Below are 22,277 nucleotides of genomic sequence, written 5' to 3'. Positions count from 1 at the left end.
CAGCAAATAGCACCTCTGAGCTGGATTCACCATTTCCCTCTGAGTATCAAATTAGCCTCAAAAGTTTGTTGTGAGGAGCAAATGAAATGATATATTGGAAGGTATGAACGTGCAGAAGTAATCACTAAGGTAAAAGGTGATTCTGCTACCAGAAAGAAAATAAAGAATGCTGTTGCTACTTGCTAAATTACAGGCCTGGGAGAGTAATTGGCCCTCAGAACGCATTCAATAAATGGATATTATAGAGAAGAGGAGCAAGCAAACTAGAGCATGGGACAATTAATTTCAATAAAAATATCATTTCTTCTTTTTTAGTTCCCCTTTTCCCATCTCTCAGTATCTCTTTCTTTCTCTCCTACCCTGTCTTCAACCTGAGAGTCATTTGCAGTGGTCTCCAAGGAACTGCTTGGGCCAGCAGGCAGTTAGGAAAGTGAAGTGGGCACTGACTCCACAGGCTGAATAAACTGAAGGAATAAATTTTTTTAAAGCTCAATTTTTTTAATCAAACAAGCTTTAAACAAGCTTTCACAGACTTGAAACGAGAGAAAAATACTGAAAATCAACTATCATTAGAGATAATTTTTTTCCATTTAAAAATGACGTGCAGCAAGTATTAGCGCAGTAAGAAGCTGTGGGTTTCAGTGTGCAAGCAGTAATACACGTCTCATTTGCCTCAGTAGATGTGGTCACCAGGATTTGGCAGAGAACATAATTACTTATAAATCAGTGGTTTGACACAGGAAATTTTAGCTCAAAACTGAGGCAATGTACAAAAAGAAAAAGATGAGACGCTTACTCTACACCAAAATGTACACCTTATAGTAGAAAAAATAAGCAGGTATCAACATTCAAGTGCACTTTACATATTCTCTGCAGGAGAAATGTGCACTGATTCCAAGTAACAATAAAAAGGGGGATCAATTCATCTATTTTGGGACATTTGAGTTGTTTCCATATCTTAGCTATTGTAAATAGTGCCGCAATAAATATAGGAGTGTAGGTTTCTTTTCGAATTAATGTTTTTTAGTACTTTAGGTAGATTTCTATGAGTGAAATTGCTGGATCATATGGTAGATCCATTTTTAATGTTCTAAGGAACCTCCACACAGCTTTACATAGTGACTGGACCAGTTTACAATCCCACCTGCAGTGAAAAGTAGTAGTATATTATATTAATATAATGGAATATTACTCAGCGATTAAAAAAGACAGATTGATGCCATTTGCAGCATCATGGATGGAGCTGGAAGGGATTATGCTAATTGAAATTAGTCAAAAGGAAAAAGATAAATAATAAATGGTCTTTCTTACATGTGAAATATAAAGAAACCAAGCAAAAGGTTAAGAAAAAGTCAAAACTAGTAACTGACTATAGAACTGAGGCATACAGCAAAGAAGGAGGGGGTGGGGAGCAAAACGGGGGAGGGATAAACACATGGGAAAATAGTGATGGTTCAGGGTGAAATGGTGGAGGGAGAACTATGTGAGGAAAAATTAATTAAAATATAAAAAAATAATAAAATAAAAAGAAGGGGGAAATCAATGTTTTAGCAGAAGAGAAAGGTTTTTTACTAGACAAGCTTCAAATCCACAAATGACAGGCTGCTTTTGTTTGTTAAGAAATTTTTTCCCCTGTACACTGGTACAGAAGACATCCAAATTTGCTTGGGAACTCTATGGGGAAGAGGCACACACAAAGAACTTTGTCTTACAATCTTCATAAAGATCCTTCAAACATTAATTCCTTTGATTTACTTTATTCTTTTAGGAAGCAATCTTAAAATTAAACTTTGCAAGTACAAAATGTTATGTAATTGTTAGTAGGAGATGATTTGCTTGTCATTCATTGTAAGTGTGATCTTTCTGATGGAATGATAGGAATTAACTTACTCATCTCTTCCTACCTGCAGTTTTTGACTCACAGCTTAGTACTTAGCACTTTAGAAAATCTTTCTGAAGTACTTTAGTAATTTAAAATTTTTAATGTGCCTTTTCATTAAACATAAAAATTGGGAAGGGTAAAAGTTATACAGACAAAAAAATAGCTCAAATTTATAAATAAAACTAGGTAATATTCATTCAAAGTTAAAGCATCATTTTGATGTCATAAAGGTAACCTAGATTTGGGGCTTTGTCAAGGAAATTGATGTATTTTAAATATCTCATTTTAGTTTTTAGTTTCTTATTAAAGACAATTTCAATAAAGTAAAAATCAAAATCAACAAGCAACCATAAATCAGAGACACACTACAGGGGTGGCGGGGGGAGGCGGGGAGGAGGGATTAGGGTAAAAGTAAGGCGGGTGGGAATTGTATGGGGAATATAGCCAAGATGAAAATGGGGAATATAACCAAGATGAAAATGTGCAAAAATGAAAAATGATGTAAAAATATATAAAAATAAAATTAAAAATAAATAAAGACAATTTCAAACACATGCAAAAGCAGAGTGAATAGTATAATGAACTCACATGTAGCCATCCCCCAGCTCAACAAACATCTTAGAGCAAATCTGATTTTATCCATACCCATCCCCTCCTCCCACCTCTGGGTTACTTGGAAGTCAATCTCAAATATCAGTAAATACCGTAAAATGTATCTCCAGTAGATACCCTTTTAGTTATAGCTAAGTAACATTAACAATTCTTTAATATTAATCATGTATCCTGTTACTGTTCCCATTTCCTTAGCTGGCTCTTGGGAGTTGTTGGCTTTATAATTTGCATTTCAACTGGGATAAAACAAAGTCCACATGTTGCAATGGGTTAATATGTCTTCATTTTTGCTATTTTTTTAGTTTTCCCTCCTAATTTCTTTTTTCCAATTTCTGGTCAAGGAAACCAAGTCTCTTGTCCTGCACATGGATTTTGCTGATTACAACCCATGGTGTCATTTAATACGTTCCCCTGTTCCCTGCACATCCTCCAAACTAATGGTCAGATCCAGAAAGACCTCACCCACCTCACATACAGGGTGTGGGGGCTTTCAGGAGGAGGCAGGTAATGCCTGGTTTTCTCTCTGTGGGCCAGCCATTCAAGCCTGAGGCACCTAAGTCCAGGCAAACCTCATTCATGTAAAAGCTACATTCTCTTTCAGTCTTAAAACCCACTGCCAAATATCTTAATAGCATAAAAATGCCATAACATCTTTTTTGGTTTCTCCTCATCTGAAGAGATAGCAAAACTTTAATTTCTTTCAATTTCTCTTCCAGAGCAGTTAGGAATTTAGCTTGATGCATTTTTATTACTTTCCTTTCTTTCAACCTGTTGTTGCTATTTTCATTCTGCTCTGCCAGATAAAAACAAGTCCAACCACATGGCCACCATGGAGAGGGCCACAGTGACATCATCTGGAAGGTGCACTGAAAAATTCAGGTCTGCTTGACCCCTTTAAGAAATTCAAGCATGCAAAAATGAAAAATGATGTAAGAATTATATAACATAAAATAAAAATAAATAAAAAGGGAAAAATTTGAATCTGCATTTATCAAAAAAAATGCTAATTCATGAATAATGTTTGTTTGAAAATTAACAATACTCAACTTACTCAACTTGTCATTTTCTTGTAAGGAAAATAAAGAGCATATTCTTTAAAAAAAAAAAAAAAGGAAAGAAAGAAAGAAAAAGAAATACAAGCTTGTGAGCCTCCCTGGTGGTGCAGAGGTTAATGGCTCAGTGCTATCAAGCTATGGCCAGCCACTGCGGCCTGAGTTTGATCCCCAGCCAGGGAGCTAACCCACATGGCACAGCAGACCTCTCTCCTGTCTTGCCTGCTGCTCCCCTATTTCAATAGATCCGCCTGTTCTGCTCCCCACTCTGTCTCTGGTGAACCCTCTCATCCCCTTCACCTCTGGCCTGTGCCCCAGTTCTTACATGCATAAATAAGTAAAAATAAATCTTTTTTGAAAAAAGAAAGAAATTCGAGCTTGATAAGATTATAGACCTGGTTGCATGACCCACAAAGGTTTAGCCAAAATGAAATAGAGTGATATGGGCAGCTTTTTTCAAAATACTAAATCACTTCAACTGTATCTACTTCAGTACCAGTGCTTAGGGGAATTTTGCATCTGATCAAGAGTGACAACATCTTTCTCAAGATAAACAATGGAGACAGGTTTCTGATCCTGTTGATAAGGTTTTGCCTTGGGCTCCGTGAGACTTCCGCACAGAGTTTTTCTTGTTCTTAGTCCAATGAAGAGCCCTCCCTGTAGGTTTCTGAGCAGGTTCATCTGTTCTCATCCAAGCATTTAGCATAAACCTGCACATGGCGCGCTACAGCATCAAATGCTGAGGGCTACTGTAAATGCCAATTCAAACATTCCTTTTCAAAGCCTTTTACGTTCTGTTCTTTTTCAAACTTCATTAGTGAACATCTTGGTGCCAATTTGGAAGATGTTATACTATCTGGCAAAATCATCCCTGGCATACAGCAAGCACTCAAGTTTTACTGAATGAGTAATGAATATATTAACAAAATGGGTATTCATTAAGTAAACCTTCAACATAGTTTGGGCTACACTGACGAATTACAATCTGTGATCCTGTCTTGCTATGCAGCCGGCCTTGGTTTTCTCCCTAAGTCTTCTGGGCCCCCTCATCCCTGTACCTGTCTCACACTGACAACTAGACCTTATCTCAGACCCACGTCTCCGGCAAAAGTCCATCTTTACCCACAAGGACATCAAACTCCAGTTGTTCAAAGCTGAGTTCATCATTTTCCATCCCTGTTTCTAGTGTGATGACTCCACAGCATCATCTGAGATTCATCCATCTTCATTCCTAACATCCAAACGCAGTGTTGGTTTTACTGCTTCTACATCTCTTGTGGATGTTTCCCCATCTCCATCCATCCACACAGATTCCAGCTTAACTCTAACTCTACTAGTCTCTCCCTTAGACAACATCACAGTCTCTTAATGACTGTCCACAACCTTGTCTCCTCTTACACTCTCACACCCCCCGCCCCTCACCCCTTGAACCTATTGCTATCAAATCAGATACCAATTCTCTCTCTCCTGAAAGCCCTTCACTGCCATCCCATCACTTCCACAAGCCTGGAAGTGGCATGACCATGCAATTTATCATCTAACCTGATGATAAATTGAGAGTGAAGAGTAGCACTGTTCAGCATGAACCAGCACAGCAGACAGACAGGCTGTCCTGCGCAAGCCTTAATGCAAAGCCCTCCTGAGCCTGCCCACATTTCCCACCACACTCCCTGACCTTCCAGACACCCCCCTGCTTTCAGTTTGTCCCTGCCCTCTCACCTCTGCCTCTCTGTAAACTGCCGTTCTCTAAGACCTTGTGGCTAACCTGATTATATATGCCTGTGGTCCAGCCTTAAGCCTTGGACTTCTTCCTGTCATAAACTTGGGCCCCTGCACTGCACATATGGGGTATATCTGCCCTCTCTCCACTGAGCTCCCTCAGGACAACATCTTGTTCATCTTCATCGCCCCTGCATCTATGATGAGATCACAGGTCTGCACCAGCAGGTATTTCTCATATCATTTCTCACTTCTCTTATATTTAACAAATCCTTTTTGCCTTAGCTGCTATTTCAGTATAATTAAAGATAAAAAAAAATAAGACAGGAGTCATCAGTAGTTCCTAATACTCATCTTGTATATCACAGCCTACAGCTCCATTAAAGTAAGTTTTTTTTTTTTCCCCTGTATTTTTTAAGAAGATCTCTGGGACTGCAGATTCTAAGCTAATGGCAGAACTCCTACAGGTAAGCATGAAATGATCAGAGACATGGAAAGAAACTCCTAATTGTCCATTGAATTCTCGAGGGCTCTAAGATAAAACAAAATCAGTGTTGAAAAAGAGCAAAATTGCTGAATATATAAAGGTTCCAGGCAGGGGTGGGGAAAATGACAAGAATCTTGTTGCTATGACAAGAGGAACATGGAGACAAGGATTCCACCACCATCCTTCACACCACACACTACACTCTGTAACACTTCCTTGTGCATAATGTCATTTGGGCTTCAGAGCAACCCTGTGAGAGGGATTAGATGCCTCCTGAAGCTCACCAAACATTTATGGTGCTTTGCCAATCCCTCAGAAGCCCAGGTTAACACACAGTCCAAGACACACAATGCAGGCCTGACTTCACACTGCTTCTTTATGCAAACTCTTTAGCACCCAAGAGAGGTAACTGAGCTCTAAATGGTCTGTCAGTCAGCCTGCCATTTTAGAACGTGGGGTAGTCTAGGGTGGCTGGCAGAGAGAAACCAAGTTAGGGCCATGCTCACAGTGCCCGGTCCAGGCTGCTGCCAGAGCTGCATCTTGGGAGAAGGGAGGGGCTCTGCACAGAGCCCTCCTCACGCACAGAGAGCAGCCCAGCATAGCCTTTGCAATGGATAAGGAAGCTGTGACTTAAAGCAGCGGCAGCAACAGCAAGCTCAAGCTGAGCCCCAGCCCAGGAGTCAAACTGACAAGACAATTTCCCATATATATAGTGAGAGAACAGATCTGAGGTTCTATACTATGCCCCACACATAGATGCCACCATTCCTAAAATTTCAATATTAAAGTCTATTTCTCATTGACAAACTAGCTCTTTTAACATCTTTTAAAATATGCAAACACACCTAAAGAGGCAGAGCACTAAGATATTGATCACTATCACTTTAGTGTGAATTAGTTCATGAATTCTTTATCTCTCTCACTGGCAACATTTTTGGAGAGAAAAGACCACTGGACATCTTACTGGAGTAAGAGACATTTGAAGGCATAAAGCAGGAAGGACTAACCTCAGAGAGGAGGTGGAATTACCAAGGATGAATTCAACCTACCTCATAATTTTACCCAAGGTCAGCTCTGAAAGGAAAACAATTGCTAAGACCTGGTAAGAACTCATTCCTAGTAAGAATTTATATCCCTTTTGTCTTATCACCAAATCTACTAAATGAGAACATTGAAGAATATTCTAGTGTCAATTTTCTGATGTGTCTAGTATACAGTTGAGGAAGACAGAATCTTTTATAAAATGTAGTCTTAGAGAGCTGGCATACTTCTAAAAAATGAAGTCATGCAGTGGCCAAGGTACAACCAGACCTGGTCTTACATGCATCATTTTCTCCATCGGTCCCTTACAATTCAGTGCAGAAAGTACTGCAGCACATTCCAAATCTCCCCATGGCTCTTCCCACCCCTTGGCTCTGCCATGTTTCATGTGCTATGAAAATACATTGTTCCCTTGTTCCTGCAACAATATTCTATAAAATTATATTACATTTTATTCAACTGAGCTATGAGCAGATTCATTATTTTTCTCACAAATCATGCATATCCAAAATAACAAGAGAAATAAAAAGGGACCAATGATCAGGGAGAAGAGCCTCCAGTTTTCTTCATGTTCAGCTATCCCAAATTTCTGCTAATTTCAGTGTCAAAGCAAAAAGGTAAGGTTCAATAATTGAGAAAACAGATTGAAAAACATTAATAAAATCAACTCACCCACATAAATAAGGTTTAGTTGAGAGGAGGAAAAAATCATTTCTCAAAGTTGTGGCCAATTTGTAAATAACCTGGGCTAAGTGGACAAAACATTAAGCTATATGCTCAAAGATCTTCATGTGAATTAGTAATAGTGCAATAACTTATACTGGCCTAAACCTCCCACCAAAAACAATCAAAATCTCTGGGAAATAAATTTTGAAATAATTAGTTGAAGACACAGGAGAGCTACCCCAAAAGGGCAGAAACTAGAGGGAATTTGACAGGTGAAAGAAGGGCATTGCATTGGGTGAGACCCATTTTCACAAGCCATTTCCCAGGATGCAAGAGTTGGGAGAAGAGAATTAAAACAGAAAGCTACAGTTCCACTGGCTTTAGGAGTGAAATGACAAGATTGATATATACTAGATGTTGGAAATTGAGCAAAGAAATCCTGGAACGGATGGGGTCACAGAAAGAAGAATCTCCAAATACGTGAACTCCTCAAATCCATAACCCTCTGAAACTATGCCTATACAAGGGAGACTCAGAGAGGGCTAGAAAAATGTAAGAACTAGAATGCTAAAAGAAATAAATTCATATTTCTGCTGTTTTACACTGTAGAGAAAGTTTAAAACTTAAGTCACTTTACCCTTGTGGGACTCAAGACCTCTTGGGCTTTCCACTGAAACCCCAGACTGGCTACGTCTTATGCATGAAAACTATGTCCTAGGACTATGGAATTAGCCAAAACACTAAGGAGGAAAAGTAAAAAATTTTTAAAAGTCCCACTCAAAAAGCCTTCATAATTTTAATGGAATAACCAGCAATTCAACGGCCTGCTAGAACTAAAGAACCATCACATGATCATCTCAATAGATAAGGAAAAAGCACATGCCAAAATTCAAGTTACCTTGGTGGCCGGACGTGGTGTAATAACATACATCTGAAAAGACATGAGTCTATACCTCTGAATCATATATAGCGTTTTATACCGATGGGGAAGGACATTTCATAGAGATGGAAATGTTCTATATCTTGGATTGAGCTACTGGTTACAAAGTTGCAAGCATTTGCCAAAACTCGAAATTCCTCATTCCTGATATGTTCATCTCACTGCATATAAATCTCACCTCAATATTAAAATAATCAGGGAGTGGAGGTGCGGGTGGCAATAGGGGATGAGAAACAGAACCCCTTAACGAACAGAATAAGATAAGGGATTCTAAGGAAGAGAACATGATCCTTAAAATATTTTTAACATATTCAGGAGTGAGCTAAAACACTGGCCCAAAAACAAAAATCTAAAGTACATTTTAAAAGGCATGAACCAATAGAGGCAAGAACCAATTCAGCTAAGATGATAATGAATAAACACAAAAACTCAGTGAGTATGTTAAAATACAAGATTGCCAGCCTTGGCAAAGGGATTGAATCTGGCAAACCAAACCAACAGACCATTAGACAACAAACAAAATACCAGCGAGTATAACTTAAAACAGTGACTTTTAAAAAAATGTCTTTTACACAATGCTCTTTTTATAGTTTCCATGATAGAAATTCCTGTTGCGTATGAACTATGATCACATATACCAGAAACCACCGAAACTCATTCTTACCTTCTGTGAAGCTTCCTGTTAGGGTTATTACCACAAATACTTTCCCCTCTGGCTCCAGATCCACCTAGAAAGAGAAAAAAAAATGTACGTTACATTCTAATTTTAAAGTATCTTTTGTAGGTATCAAAAATTCTTAAGAATGCCAAAACATACAAATTAACAGTAGAGGGGCAAGAATTGAGTGATTTGAGTAAAAGCACAAACATCAGCAGTGTACTTCGGTCAATCTGCCTGTTCTGTTCCCCACTCTGTCTCTGGCAAATCCTCTCACCCTCCACACCTCTGGCCTGTACCCCAGCTCTTGTATGCATAAATAAATAAATCTTTGAAAAAAAATCTGTATGAGTTGAAAAGTAAATCTAAAAGAAAGAGTTCTCCCAATGTTTCCCTTCTCTTGAATTTTATTCTTTTTCAGCTTTGAGAGATCAAGATGCACCTAAAATTTCAGTCATTATTTTGAGACATCCTTATTTTATGTACACCATGTAGAATAGAAGTGTTAAGGCTGAGCAGTGAATGGAAGCATTTTGTTAAACCATATGGTAAGTGTATGAAATAGAGAAATAATAACAACATACAAGGAAGTGAGCCAGTGGGCATGGACAACTAACTGCAAATGTTTAATTTTAGGAAGAAAATGTACCAAGAGGGGAGTGCTGTCTCTATACTGTTTTCAGGACCCACTAAGGAAGGCAGTGATGTTCCATTCACTGCTCAGACTGTTCACGGGAGTGTCAATATCCCTCAAAGCTCTCATCTGTAAGCTGAGATATCAAGATTTGCACCCACAAATGAGGCACCCAGAGTCTCCTCCTAGATGCCATCCTCTGCATATAGTCCAGGTCCCCAAAGACCCTCGATCTGGCCCCAGGATGGGCAGCACTATCTGGGCTGCTCAGATCACTGCCTTCACTTGGCATGAGCCTTGAACATCTCTAAGTCTTGGATTGTAGATTTCTGCAGACTCCAAATACATGAATTGGGTCTATGGTCCCAGCTCTGCCTTTGACCCTTCATCTACAGGAATGAGGTCAAGAGAAGCAGAGTCTGCAACAGAACAATTCCATACATCACAGAAAAAGCCCCAAACTAGATCAGGACATGAAAGGGACTGTACAGCAGGCTCCAGACTCTGGGCAAGACCCTTGCCCACCCTAAGCTTTAGCCCAACTGCCTGCAAATCCATGACATCATTCATGGATGTCATAGATTCTGACACAGCCACATCAAATGCTCTCCAAGAGCCTTAACACTTCTATTTAACGTTGTTATTATACCTACTGGAGACAAAGACTGGAAGGAAAGAAAACACACTGACCTTACCCTAGCTCACACCATACCTGATTATACACTTTTTCCAAATAAAAGATGCTTGCTTCGTACAGGCTGAAAAAGTTTTATCTGTATTGATAGTCTATTCTTACCAACCCTCCCTTTCTCTGCATAGAATCTGTTATCCATGTGGTTGCCACACTGTAAGTCACCCCAGTGTTCAAATCTGCTGCTGCATCATGACTACCACTAACTTAACAACATCCCCCTGACTACCTGAACACTACTTGTGAGCCTTTATAGAACAGTTCTGAAAATAGAGCTCTCTGGAGAGATGACTAAACAGGATGTCAGTCTCTAATTGTCTCCGTTCTCTGCCTTGACTTGTTTCTAGCCAAAAATATGTTATTTTTAAAAGCCACTCCCTCACCTTCAACATAAACGCCGGCAGAGAACACACACATGCACTCCCATTCGACCTCACAACGTAAACTGGCACAGAAGGCAGGCCGCCTGCCTCAGGACAGACTGCCAGAGTGCCTCCAACCCTGCAGCCCACGGCAGCTAAACTCCTGCCAACACTGCCCTGAGGGCCCTCGAAGGAGTAGGCACTCCTCAGACCTCATGAGATGCCACTGCTGAGAGGCAGAAGTTCTCACAAGTAAACTCATTTGCTTCCTCCTTTTCCTCTGGAAAAAGCCAGGTTCAAGCCTCACCCTTCAGTCTAGCTGAGACCTCTGACCTTAGAACTGGGATTTACACATGCAGATGGAGACACATCAGTGGGACATGAAATCTTAAGGGTGAGGTCGTATACAATAGGTTTTTAGGCAGAATAAAATGGACCAGAAAATATGAACACACCACGCTGTAAGGAAAAGTGCTATGCCCTGAAGCCTCTGGTGGCAGTCTGTGTGCATGTGTAAGTAAGAACGTCCTGAGTTTTAATGTCAAAAGGCATTCCTTGTGGTCTAACAGAGAAACAGTTTTTAAAATGTGGACTCAGAGGTCATCTGTTCCTTCCACTGTGCTGATGGGCCCTTATCATCTCTTCATACTGGTTGTGTGCAAAGTCCTAGGGGAAGTCAATAAGGCAACCTCACAACTGGCATATTTCACTCCTATATTTCACAGAAAGGTCTTTCTCTAAGAGCAGAAATGGAGCAAGCAATAGTTTCCACTCATTGGCCCTAATTCTTTCCCCTTCAGCTGTAGCTCTAGATAGAACATCTACCCCAGCATCTGAAAACAGCACTTGAGCTTCGTTCAAGAACTATCCCTTCCCTCACAAGTAGTCCAAATGGTTCAGATGCAATCCAACCCTACTTCCAGAATGGACAGGTGACCCAGGCCTTGCCCTTCACAACACTGAAAGCTCCCGGCCAGGATGAGTGGCCTGGAGTTGACACTTTTGGAGTAAGTGCAACTCCATACCCTCAGGAACTGGCAAGTTATTTCATTTAACCTGAGAGATCAACAAAACTTGTTCTGGGTCTAGAAGCTTAATAGGGAACGTAGTCAAAATTATAGACATAAATACACATGACCTGTCTGAAGCTTATTATCTAGTGATTTGGGGCTTGCAATCTTTCTGCCTGGAAAATCTTTTTTACTTGTCAAACTCCTATTGGTTCAAGACTCAACTCAAAACACCTTTACAGGAGCCCTTTCCAGACTTCTTTTAGTCGTTTGAGCAACTCTATGCCTCTCTGGGACCATTGCTGGGATCCCTCAAGTGGTAGTTATTATGCCCTGTCCCTTAGAACCCTGCCTGGTACATCAGAGGACTGAGTTCTTGGAAGGAATGAGTAAATAAATTAACAAGCATGAACATCCCAAGCTCCTTCAGCAGCTTGACTTCCTCCTCCTTCACCATTTTGATCAATTTCCTCCAGATATGCCACAGTTTTTCCATATTCCCTTTAAATAATATCAGTCTGCAGTTATAACCTGACTCTCACTGGGGAGAGCAATATCATCACCAACCTTGACCTTGACCGCACGCGCCCTTTGCTGATAGAGCTACAGACTGCATGAACTCATTGAGAAGCCCCACTGACCCAGGCTGAGTTTGCCATCAACTAAAACCTCTGCCCCTCTCTGTGTGCTGCAGAGCTCTGCTTCTCATATCCTGTGCATTGGCTCAGCCCCAAATCCTAAGAGCTTCATTTTTTTGGCAGAATATCAGCTTGTTGTTGCAGGCCTCCAGGTAGACTAGATCCCAAATCCAATGGGCTCACTCTCTTTCTCAGCTTCATGGCCTCCAATATCAGGGCCTACGTTAGCTATGTCATCATCTAAGGACTGACAGAACCTCTAACAAAACAGGACTGGGGCCAGAGTGGAGGGAGGGCCAACTCAGGAAAGCACACACTTAACACTCTTTCTGTAAAAGTCATTCAGAGAGGAATGACTATATTTAAGCCCCTCTCCTATATACCATTTCTCTTGGCAGAGGACAACTCCTGGGCTCTGTGGAAACCCAGAAAGGAACGGTCTCTTAAAAATGACATTCTTATGCACAAACAGGTAAATGAACAAAAATTCAATGTCAACAAATGATGCTACAGCCACTGGTGTCCAAGTACAAAATAGGGAACTACATCTCATACATTGCAACCTAGACAAAAATTAAAAATGGATCTAGACCAAAATATAAAATCTAGAATTTTTATACTTGAAGGAAAATACATGAGAGAAATCTTCAGGACCTTGAGTTAGGCAAAGATTTCTTACATATGACCCCAAAAGCAAAATCCATGAAAGAACAAAAAGACAAATTGGATTTCATTAAAATTTAATTTTCTACTCCTTAAAAGACAGAATCAAAAGTATAAAAGACCAGCTATGAATTAGGAGAAAGTACTTATAAATCACATATGATAAATATTTGCATTCATTTACCTGATCGCTTCAGAATAATAAACTCACAAAAATCAATAAAAAGAAAACAATCGAACTTTTAAAAAATGGGTTTATCACAATGTTTCCAAAGGAGAACTAGAGATGGCAAAAAGCACTTAGGAACAGTTCAATGTCAGTAGAGAAGTGCAAATTAAAACCACAGTGCAACAACAATACATACCTATTAGGATGGCTAACACAAAAGTGCTTCACCAAAAGTGCTAAGCTTTTCTAAGAATGTGGAGCAGCTGGAATTCTCATACATTGTTGAGAAGATTGCAAAATGTGTCTATCACTTGGAAGACAGTTGGACATTTTCTTAAAAAGTTATACATACACCTCCCATTTGATGGAGACATTCCACTCCTAGGTATTTACCTAAGAATAAAGAAAGCATATATCTATACAGAGACATGTACACAAATGTTGGAGGAACTTTTTTAAAGGCAATATTGCAGTGTACAATGAACTAGTATTCAACAAAAATAATGAGCTATTGATCATGCAATAACAGAAAAATACTGAATGAAAGAAATACTATACTCCCCCCACAAAAGAGTATATTCTATATGATTCTGTTTATATAAAAGTCAGAAAAGGCAAACTAATCTATAGCAGTGGAAATATATCAGGGGTTGCCTGGGGATAGAGTAAGGGAAATGAAATAGGTGGTGGGGAGGGATTAAAAGAGGGTAAGAGAGTACCACAGCAATTAAATGGAGAAAGAAGACTATTTAACCAATTTTTTTTTAAAGGCACTAGGACAACACATGCAATAGAACGAACTTGGACCCCTATGTCTTATATCATATGTGAACCTGAACTTCAAAATGGAATCACTGAATTAAACATAAGAGCTAAAACTCTTAGAACATAATAATTTGCTTGACCTTAGGTTAGGCAATGGTTTTTTAGTTAGGACATAAAAAGTACTAGCAGTAACAACAAAAACCTGATAATTGTGATTACATCAAAATTTAAAACTTTGTGATGTAAAAACAAAAAAGGGTCTATAGCTGGCTGCCAAATAGCCTTCGCAAAGGCCACTTTCATCAACTCTCCCCCTTGGAAGCCTGGGTGGCTCCCCAGTACCTTCAAAATAAAACTCACTCTGCTCCTCCTGACTTTCCAGGTCATCTGGACTCCCCTTTTACTGCCTCCCCACTAATTCACCCAAACCTCTATTCTCTAAACCTGCTCTTCTAGTTAGACCTGTCTCCTCACTCCATTGCCCAGTCACACGTTTGCTCAAGCTGTTACCTCTGCTAGGAAAAGTCTTCCTCTCGTCACTTCACCTATCCATTCATTCGAGGCTTTTCTGAAATATAAATATTCTTCATACTGGGATCATTGCCAGTGCTCAGGATTTCTCAGGTGCTGAGAGTAACTCCCCAGGGCTGCAGGTGTGGTGGTTAATGGAGTGTACCTGTGAAGATGGCTCTGAAAGAAGCAACTTTTGCCAGGAAGATCCTACCATAAACATTGATCCCTGCAGTCTCAAAATTCCCATCTCAATTATTCCTGTAATATTTATCCATGCCCTTGAACAATTCCATAAAATTTCCCATACTTACACTTCATCATTTTCAGCAGTTCTGTAAGCTCCAGTCCAACAGGAGCTGACACTTTAATATTCCCCAAGGGGGCTTAGCAGCATTCCTTAAACCAATGAACCTTTCAACGATTATCTGTTGTTTGGTCTAATGAGCTGGAACCTAGGGGTTCTCCTACCTCCTGCTGTGAAATAGGAATAATATTTGCTACAGGATAAAATACTTATGTGACCAAACTTTGTGAAACATAAAACACCACAAGGAGTCTCTGAGACATACCAGTAGCATATAAACTGCATGGGGACTCAGGCCCTGTTCACATGCCATGCCCACCAGGAACCCAGCACCCCTGCCTCCATGCACATACCCTTCGCCAATGTGTGTTCTCCTTGGCATCACTTTGCAGAAGCTGGGCAAGTCCCATTTCCTCTGGCTCCATCTCCTCATCCATGAAACAAGAGCATTGTCTAAAAACCTTTCTAGCTCTATGTGATTCTAAACAGGCTTAGATAAAATCCTGCAAACAGGTCTCAATGGAAACACTCATTTAATTAACTGGTAATATTTCATAACCATTTCCCTTCACAAAAGGCATTAGAATTGATCATGATAGGAAACTTCTGGCTACTTAATATTCATCTCAGCCTGGGGTAAGCAGAGGGATCTAGCATATTAGAAGAAAACAACATCCTTTATTTGGGCAAAGGTAGAAGGTTCACCCGGACTCTACAGGCCCAGAGCCAGACATTTGTGCTATTCAGGTTCTTGGCTCTGTGGCTTGTTTCTGACTTTCTAAGTCTTACTCTAGGGATAAGTAACAAAAGAACCAAAAAAAAAAAAGATAAAGCATTGCATGCTTCTCTTACAATCCAAACTGTCAGGTGTAAAATTGAAGGCTTAAATTTCTAGAAGAATAAAATTCCTACAGGATTGTACCAATCACTAATAAGGACACATGTGGCTGTGTTCTTTAATAATAAAAATAACTGCTACTGTGTCCTGAGCTGCATCAATAGGCATCAGCCCTGCTAGGAGCCCGACTTATATTATCTCTCCCCTTTACCACCTGCAACTAAGTATCACCACCAATTACACAGAAGAGAGAATAGAGTATCAGGGGGGTTATGGAATGGTCCAAGGTCACCAAGCACTGAAGATCAAGCCAAGATCCAGACTCAGAGAAGATCCCACCCAGGTTCCAACCAGCCTCCCCCAGGGCTGCTGTGACTACATCCGCCTTCAGGTCACTGCAGGTTTGCCCACTGCCCGCTGCTCCAGCCCTCTTCTGGCACATTAGGCCAACACATCACCTGTCTCCCCTGGGAACCTGGGCAGGACTCATGCCCTCAGCACTTGAGGGAGCTCCCTGCCAAATGCCGGTCTTTGACATTCCAGTCTCATCTCCTTCTGTGAGGCCAGTGGAAGTGGCACCGGCCTGAAGGTGTCTCTCCATGGCTCCTGATGTGGGCACCAGATATGATGCTTATGTTAAGCACAGCATGTCTGTGCTGGGGCTGGTGAATGTGGTGGGCAGCTCAGGCAAGTTGGTGCCGTGTGCTGCAGACACACAGCACATCCCTAGCCTGGGAAGGAGCTGAAAGGAAAGGGAGGTAAGTGATGCAATCCTATCTCTCTGCTGATTTTCTACTTTCATCCCTATACCAAGTCAGACAAGGTTTGGATATTAAAAACCCACTAAGAAGTGCAACAGATTACCAACTTTCTCAGAAAGATGATAGACAAAAACAGAACAGACAAGTGAAGCTTTCCAATCTGAAGTTTCAGGTGAAGATATCATTGTTTTAGGGAAGACATCCTTATCTTGCTAGGGCTGCACCCCATTTGTGGTCAGAGATGGCGGGGGGAGTAATGGGGGGCCCCAGCTGTGACCACCATTCTGGTATGTTCTGCCTGCCACTTGGTAGGCCTTCTGGCTTCTGCACCTCAAAAGTGAGAGTAGACAAAACCTTTAAATGATTTTCATATTTAATATTTGATGATTCCAAGTCAAAAATAGTTTCTGAACTCTATAGAAGACATCTGAAGGCTACTACAGAATATCTCTAAAACACATCCTTGGGGCTCAAAATAACTTCCTCACCCCCAAATAAACATACCCACAGCGTTACTATTCACTTAACTTTAGCATTATTTCAATGCAGAGCCCATTATCCCTATGTTCTAGATGTGTATCTTCTGGAAAAAAAACAAAAACAAAAACACTTTTTTTTGCATTCAAATTTTCAAAGTTTCTCTGCCCATGTGAAAAATCAGGAAGAAACAGTCAAGACTGGCTATCTTTCTGGACTAAAATATCTTTTCTATACCAAAGAGAAGATTAAGAGTAGAAATGATTACTGTGTGCTATGAATAGTGTGTGTGTGTGTGTGTGTGTGTGTGAGAGAGAGAGAGAGAGAGAGAGAGAGAGAGAGAGAGAGAGAGGGAAAGAGAGAGGAGAGAGGAGAGAGGAAGACTTTCCTTTGACTCCAGTATCTAAGGGATTGAAGTGGAAATTAAATGAATGATGCCTTAAGCTCTTCAAAGCAGTCAACTCAAATCCCTCTCCCTTTCCCTCCTTGGTAGTTGAATTCCATGCCTGAAGACCTAATTGACACCCACTTTGTGAATGAGGACCCTGGACCTGAGGGACCTGCCCTGTCTGTGGAGAGCTCCAGAACTGCCACTCCCTGATGGACCCGACAGACAGGCTCAGTTCTGAAGAAGAAAAAGCTCCCCCCATTCCACAAGCCAGCAGAGGCCTCTCAGTAGTGCCCTCTAGAACAGAAAAGGCCTTCCCTCTCCTGCAGGAAATTATCTCTAAGGACCTGATAATGGGGCCAACATAAGTGAGAGTGGAACACAAGAATGTGTTCCCTCTCCATACTGCACATCCTCCACATCGAAGGATTCTTCAAAAGGGTAACTTCTGCCTGTTCCTAACCCGTCTCTTTTCTACTTGGCAGATTCTTCCAGAAAGAGCATGCTCTTGTCCTTTCTGAGAAGAGATTTCAAGCAAAAGGCGCTGGTGTCCGTCGTCTGACCGTGACTGGAGTTCTGTGCTCACTCCCCACTCCGTGTCACGGTCCCCATCTTTGGTCACAGCTTTGGTGAGTGGCCTGGGGAGAACTGTCATGCTCACAGCGAGTGCCCTTCTCTGAGGGAAAACTTGTGCCACAAAGCAAAGTTGAATAGATGGAAGGGGAGACCACCGTGAGTCAGGAGCACATTGTGAGCAGAAATATGACCAATGTCAGAAATGCAACCAATGACCACCCCAGTGTGGTCAGAGAAAGTTCACACAGAGCAGTGAGAGAGAAGGAGGGAGGCAGAACCCAAGGAAGAACTGCACCTTGATTAGGCAGCCCAAGGGGAGTGACTAGAGGATTTTGTTTATGTAAATTAATGGAGGTAATGTAAGAGGGACATTTTTTTGGTACCAGACCACAGAATGGGGAAGAGCGATGGTCTAGACATAGAAAAGGTTTCATAAGGATGAGATAAGCAGGAATTAAAAGGCATGTGAAAAGTGCAAACAAAAGCAGTAGCAAGGCCAAAGGACTACTGAGTTTGGGGCCTGGTGATTAGGGCTTGGCAAACTATGGCCCATTGGTCAGTTTCAGCCACCGCCTGTTTTTGTTTATACATTATCTCTGGCTGCTTTTGTACTACAATGGCAGAGATTAGTAGTTATGAGAGACTGTATGGTCCACCAAGCCAAAAATATTTACTATTTGGCTCTTCACAAAAAAAGGCTGCCAACCTCTCATTGCCATTAATCAACTAGGGAACTGAGTGGGAAGGAACATGTTTTAGAAGGAAGGAAATTAGTTCAAATTTGGACACAGAGATACCCAAATAGAAACATGTAAAATAATAGGGGGAAAAAAAATATATATATATATACACACTGGTCTCTGCCCCAGTTCCTAACACAGAACTTCTGAAACCCTTGCCATGTCAAGTGATAAGAGCACTGGGAGCATCTCCTGTTCTAATATTTGCCTTTGACCCTTGCTCTGGACAAGGGCTCCTGAAACCCCTTGTAATTTCCTGGTTGTTAGAAATGTCTTTTGTCCTAAGACGAAACTCCAATTGGACTCCTGGGTGGGGGCTAGCCTCCAGAAAGACCAAAGCATGGTAGGTATCTTGCAATTTTCAGTCCCCAGCTCCATTCTCTTGAGAAGAGCTGGGGACTGAAAAGTGGAGATAATGACTGATCATGTCCCCATGCAGATGCCTCCATAAAATCCAAAAGTACAGGGTTTGAAAAGCTTCCGGGATGGAGAACAAGTGGAGGTGCTGGGAGAATGCGGTCCAGACAGAACACGGAAACGCCGCGCCCCTTCCCACACAGCTTGCCTCTACATTGCTTCCATCTTGATGTTCTTCTGTATCCTTTATCACAATTCCTTTATAACAAGCTGGTAAGCAGAAGTGAACCATCTTCCTGAGTTCTGTAAGTCTCTCTAGCAAATCAGCCAAACCTGAGGAGAAGGTCATTGAAACCTCCAATTTATAAGCAAGTCAGACAAAAGTGGGTGATCTGAGGCCTAGTAATCTTATGGAACTGAGACCTCAACTCACAAGATCTGGTGTTATCTCTGGGTAGACAGTGTCAGAATTGAATTAAACTGAAGGACATCCAGCTGGTGTCTTAAAGAATTGCTTGGTGCGGGGAAAACACCACAGGGAAGAAGTGGGTTTTTCCCAACAAAGGAGGAGAACTGTGGGTTTGCTGAGTTTTGTTTTGTTTTTTGTTTTTGTTTTTGTTTTTTTCATTTTAAAACATCTGGCAAGAAATTAAAAATAAAGGTAACTGTGGAATGACGATAGGGCCGGGCTTCTTATTTAGGAATCTCTCAAAAGGTGATCACTAGAACACATGAAAAAAATCACTGGAAAGGGACAAATGAGAAATCAAATCCATTCAGGGGGTTCTTTTTTTAAAAAAGAACCTGAGAAGTAAATCCAACAGGTGGGAGGAATCACCCAAATGCTACTGGTATCGTGGGCATGGGAGGAAGGAGCTTCAAAACAGAGGAAAAACCACATATTGTAGCAAAGGAGGGAGATCAGAACTCTCAAGGGGTCCCGAGGCATGGGAGCCAGGAGGCGACCAGCAGATTTCCTCCATGGCACTCACCCCATCTTTAGCAGCTCTGTTGGAAAGCCCCTCTTCATACTAAAGTCCATCCATATCCTTGTACCTTCCTAGCAAGTTTAATTCCACCTCTAAAATCTACCCTGCCAAGATAAAGACACGTTGGGGGGTGGGGGAGAGAACATGCAGTTTAGCTAAATTGTGTGTAGTTTAAATGAGTTGGAAGGTAAAGAGAGAGAAAGGTAAGGTAAGCCGGTCTTTAGATGCCAAAGACTTAAATTTAAGTCCAAAAAATTAAACTAGGAATAGTAAAGGACAGACTGCAAGACATGCTAGAGAGGGCTACAACGCACTGGAGGGAGTGAGTACAGGCAAGAAGCTATTCGTAGGGTACAGGTCTGCAGTGGAAGAGAAAGAAAGGAAATATTACAAAACAAGTTCAGTATGACTTGGGGGCCAAGGGATAGGGATAATGGAAAGTGAAAAAGGCCTTTAGTATCTGGAAGTCCATAAGATTTACCCTTGAAGAAATAAGACAACCTAAAAGGTCAGTTGGTTTAGCATGATTCTAATTTTTAAACATTAATTTTATAGGGTGTCATTCAGATAGAAAGGCTTGGCAAACAAACAAACAAACTAACAAACTTGAAACACAGGCCTAGCAGAGTTGTACAAGTCACCCAGTCAAGGACAACTGAACCACAAGACAGGAGACCCCAGGAGCAGAGGGTATATAGTTCAAAGAGCAAAGGTTCAAGGACCAAAGTCATTGGTAGAAGATGAGAGGAAGCAGAACCAGCAAAAGAAAAGAGTATACAGAAAGGCATTATACCTATGCCATGGGTCCTGAACAGTTTCAACATTTTTTTCCCATTTATCTTCACAACTGCCTCTGAGTGAGGAAAAGCACCGCCGTCATCCCCTGTGTTGTGCATCAAGCGGAAGGAAAGATTTTATAAATTGGAGACAGGTACAACTAGGTTTGGCGTGAGGGCCTGAACCACCATTCTCACCAGAACAGAATATCCTAACACATTTATGGCTTTTACTAAACCCAATGAATGCATTTCATGAAGTTCTCCTGCCCATCTCTCACGTCTTTGTAAATCAACTTTTGCCTGCTCTCAGAACCTCGTTCCGTAACCACAGAGGCAACCCAACTAGGGTTTCAGTCAGGTGACCTCCTTGCTACCAGTTTCTGAACATCAGTTGGAATAAAACCGGAAATGCTTCCAGGCAACAGGCTGGCAGCACCCTTAGCAGGATGTCAAGCCAAACAGCGAGTCAAAGATATGTGGGGCTTGGAGAAGGAGCAGAGACCTGAAACTGAACGTCCACCACCCACTTCCCAGGCCAAGTCCAAACCAGAGGTGCTAAAACATCTTTAGAGCCTTCTTTAGAGGTTTTTCACTCAATGAAAATTTCTTCAGTCACATCACTTCATTATAACTTAAATACCTCCTCTGGTCCCCAAGTCCTGCTTTCTCCTAAAATAGCTAACCTGCTCCCCAATCCCCAGTTTTGTCTTTTCCTGTAATAAACTGATTTGTAATATTTATTCCTTTTTTTCCCATCTAGCAGCCCTTAAAATGCTTTCACTAAATAGGGGATATTTTACGGCAGTAAAACTATTCCACATGATACTGTCATTGGCAGGTGCACTAAGCATTTTTCAAAACATATAGAACTTCATGGCACTGTAAATCTGAATGCATCCAATTAAATAAATAAAAGAAAAGCAATTAGGGGGTCGAGAGGTACCAGATTGGAATCCAGACAGCAAAACAAGAATCCAGTGTATTATAAGTGTGAAACCACCTCACTAAAGGTAGTGAGGGAACTAAGTAACTTTGGAAATTAGTGGAGACTCTAAGACTAAAGGCAAAGGAACTTCACATAAGCACTGCACTCCATTTAGAGAACCACCCTAAAGCCACTATACAGGCAGGGAAGCCGTGTTGCACTGGAGCAGGGCTTTGCAGAGAAGCAAGGAGGAAAGGCTAGAGCAGTGAGCTGGGGTTAGGGGCATCAATATGAAGGCACTAGATATATAAATCTTGTTTTTTGTTTTCTCCACTGAGAGGACATAGAAGCAACACCCCGGTAGCAAAAAGGACCCCCAACAACTTGTTCTCTAATAAAAGGAACCAAGAGTCCGGGGCCTCTCTGATGTGCGAGGGGTTGAGACGCAACCTATGAAGCTATCGGCAGCCACTGCAGCACGAGTTCAATCCTCAGTCAGGGAGCTACCCACATGGTGCAGCAGACCCTCCTGTCTCGCCCACTGCTCCCCTTGGCAGTGTATTTCAGTCAGTCTGCCTGTTCGGTTCCCCACTCTGTCTCTGGTGAATCCTCTCACCACGCACACCTCTGGCCTGTACCCC

The 22,277-nt window shown here is 41.3% G+C and overlaps 1 protein-coding gene across 1 annotated transcript in view; it reads right to left on the bottom strand.

Moving 5' to 3' along the window:
* Positions 1–22,277, bottom strand: part of PRKCH (protein kinase C eta) — a 205,355-nt gene that overhangs the window by 137,417 nt on the left and 45,661 nt on the right. Inside the window, exon 2 of the mRNA XM_037503471.2 lies at positions 9,064–9,127. Coding sequence (XP_037359368.2) covers positions 9,064–9,127 — 64 coding nt within the window. The remainder of the gene's footprint in view (positions 1–9,063; positions 9,128–22,277) is intronic.

This window comes from Talpa occidentalis, unplaced genomic scaffold, assembly GCF_014898055.3.
Source record: "Talpa occidentalis isolate TD23 unplaced genomic scaffold, MPIMG_talOcc4v2.1 talOcc4.11, whole genome shotgun sequence".
Lineage (NCBI taxonomy): Eukaryota > Metazoa > Chordata > Mammalia > Eulipotyphla > Talpidae > Talpa > Talpa occidentalis.
Note: the sequence above shows the minus strand (reverse complement) of the source record. Positions and strands in the feature narration are given on the sequence as shown.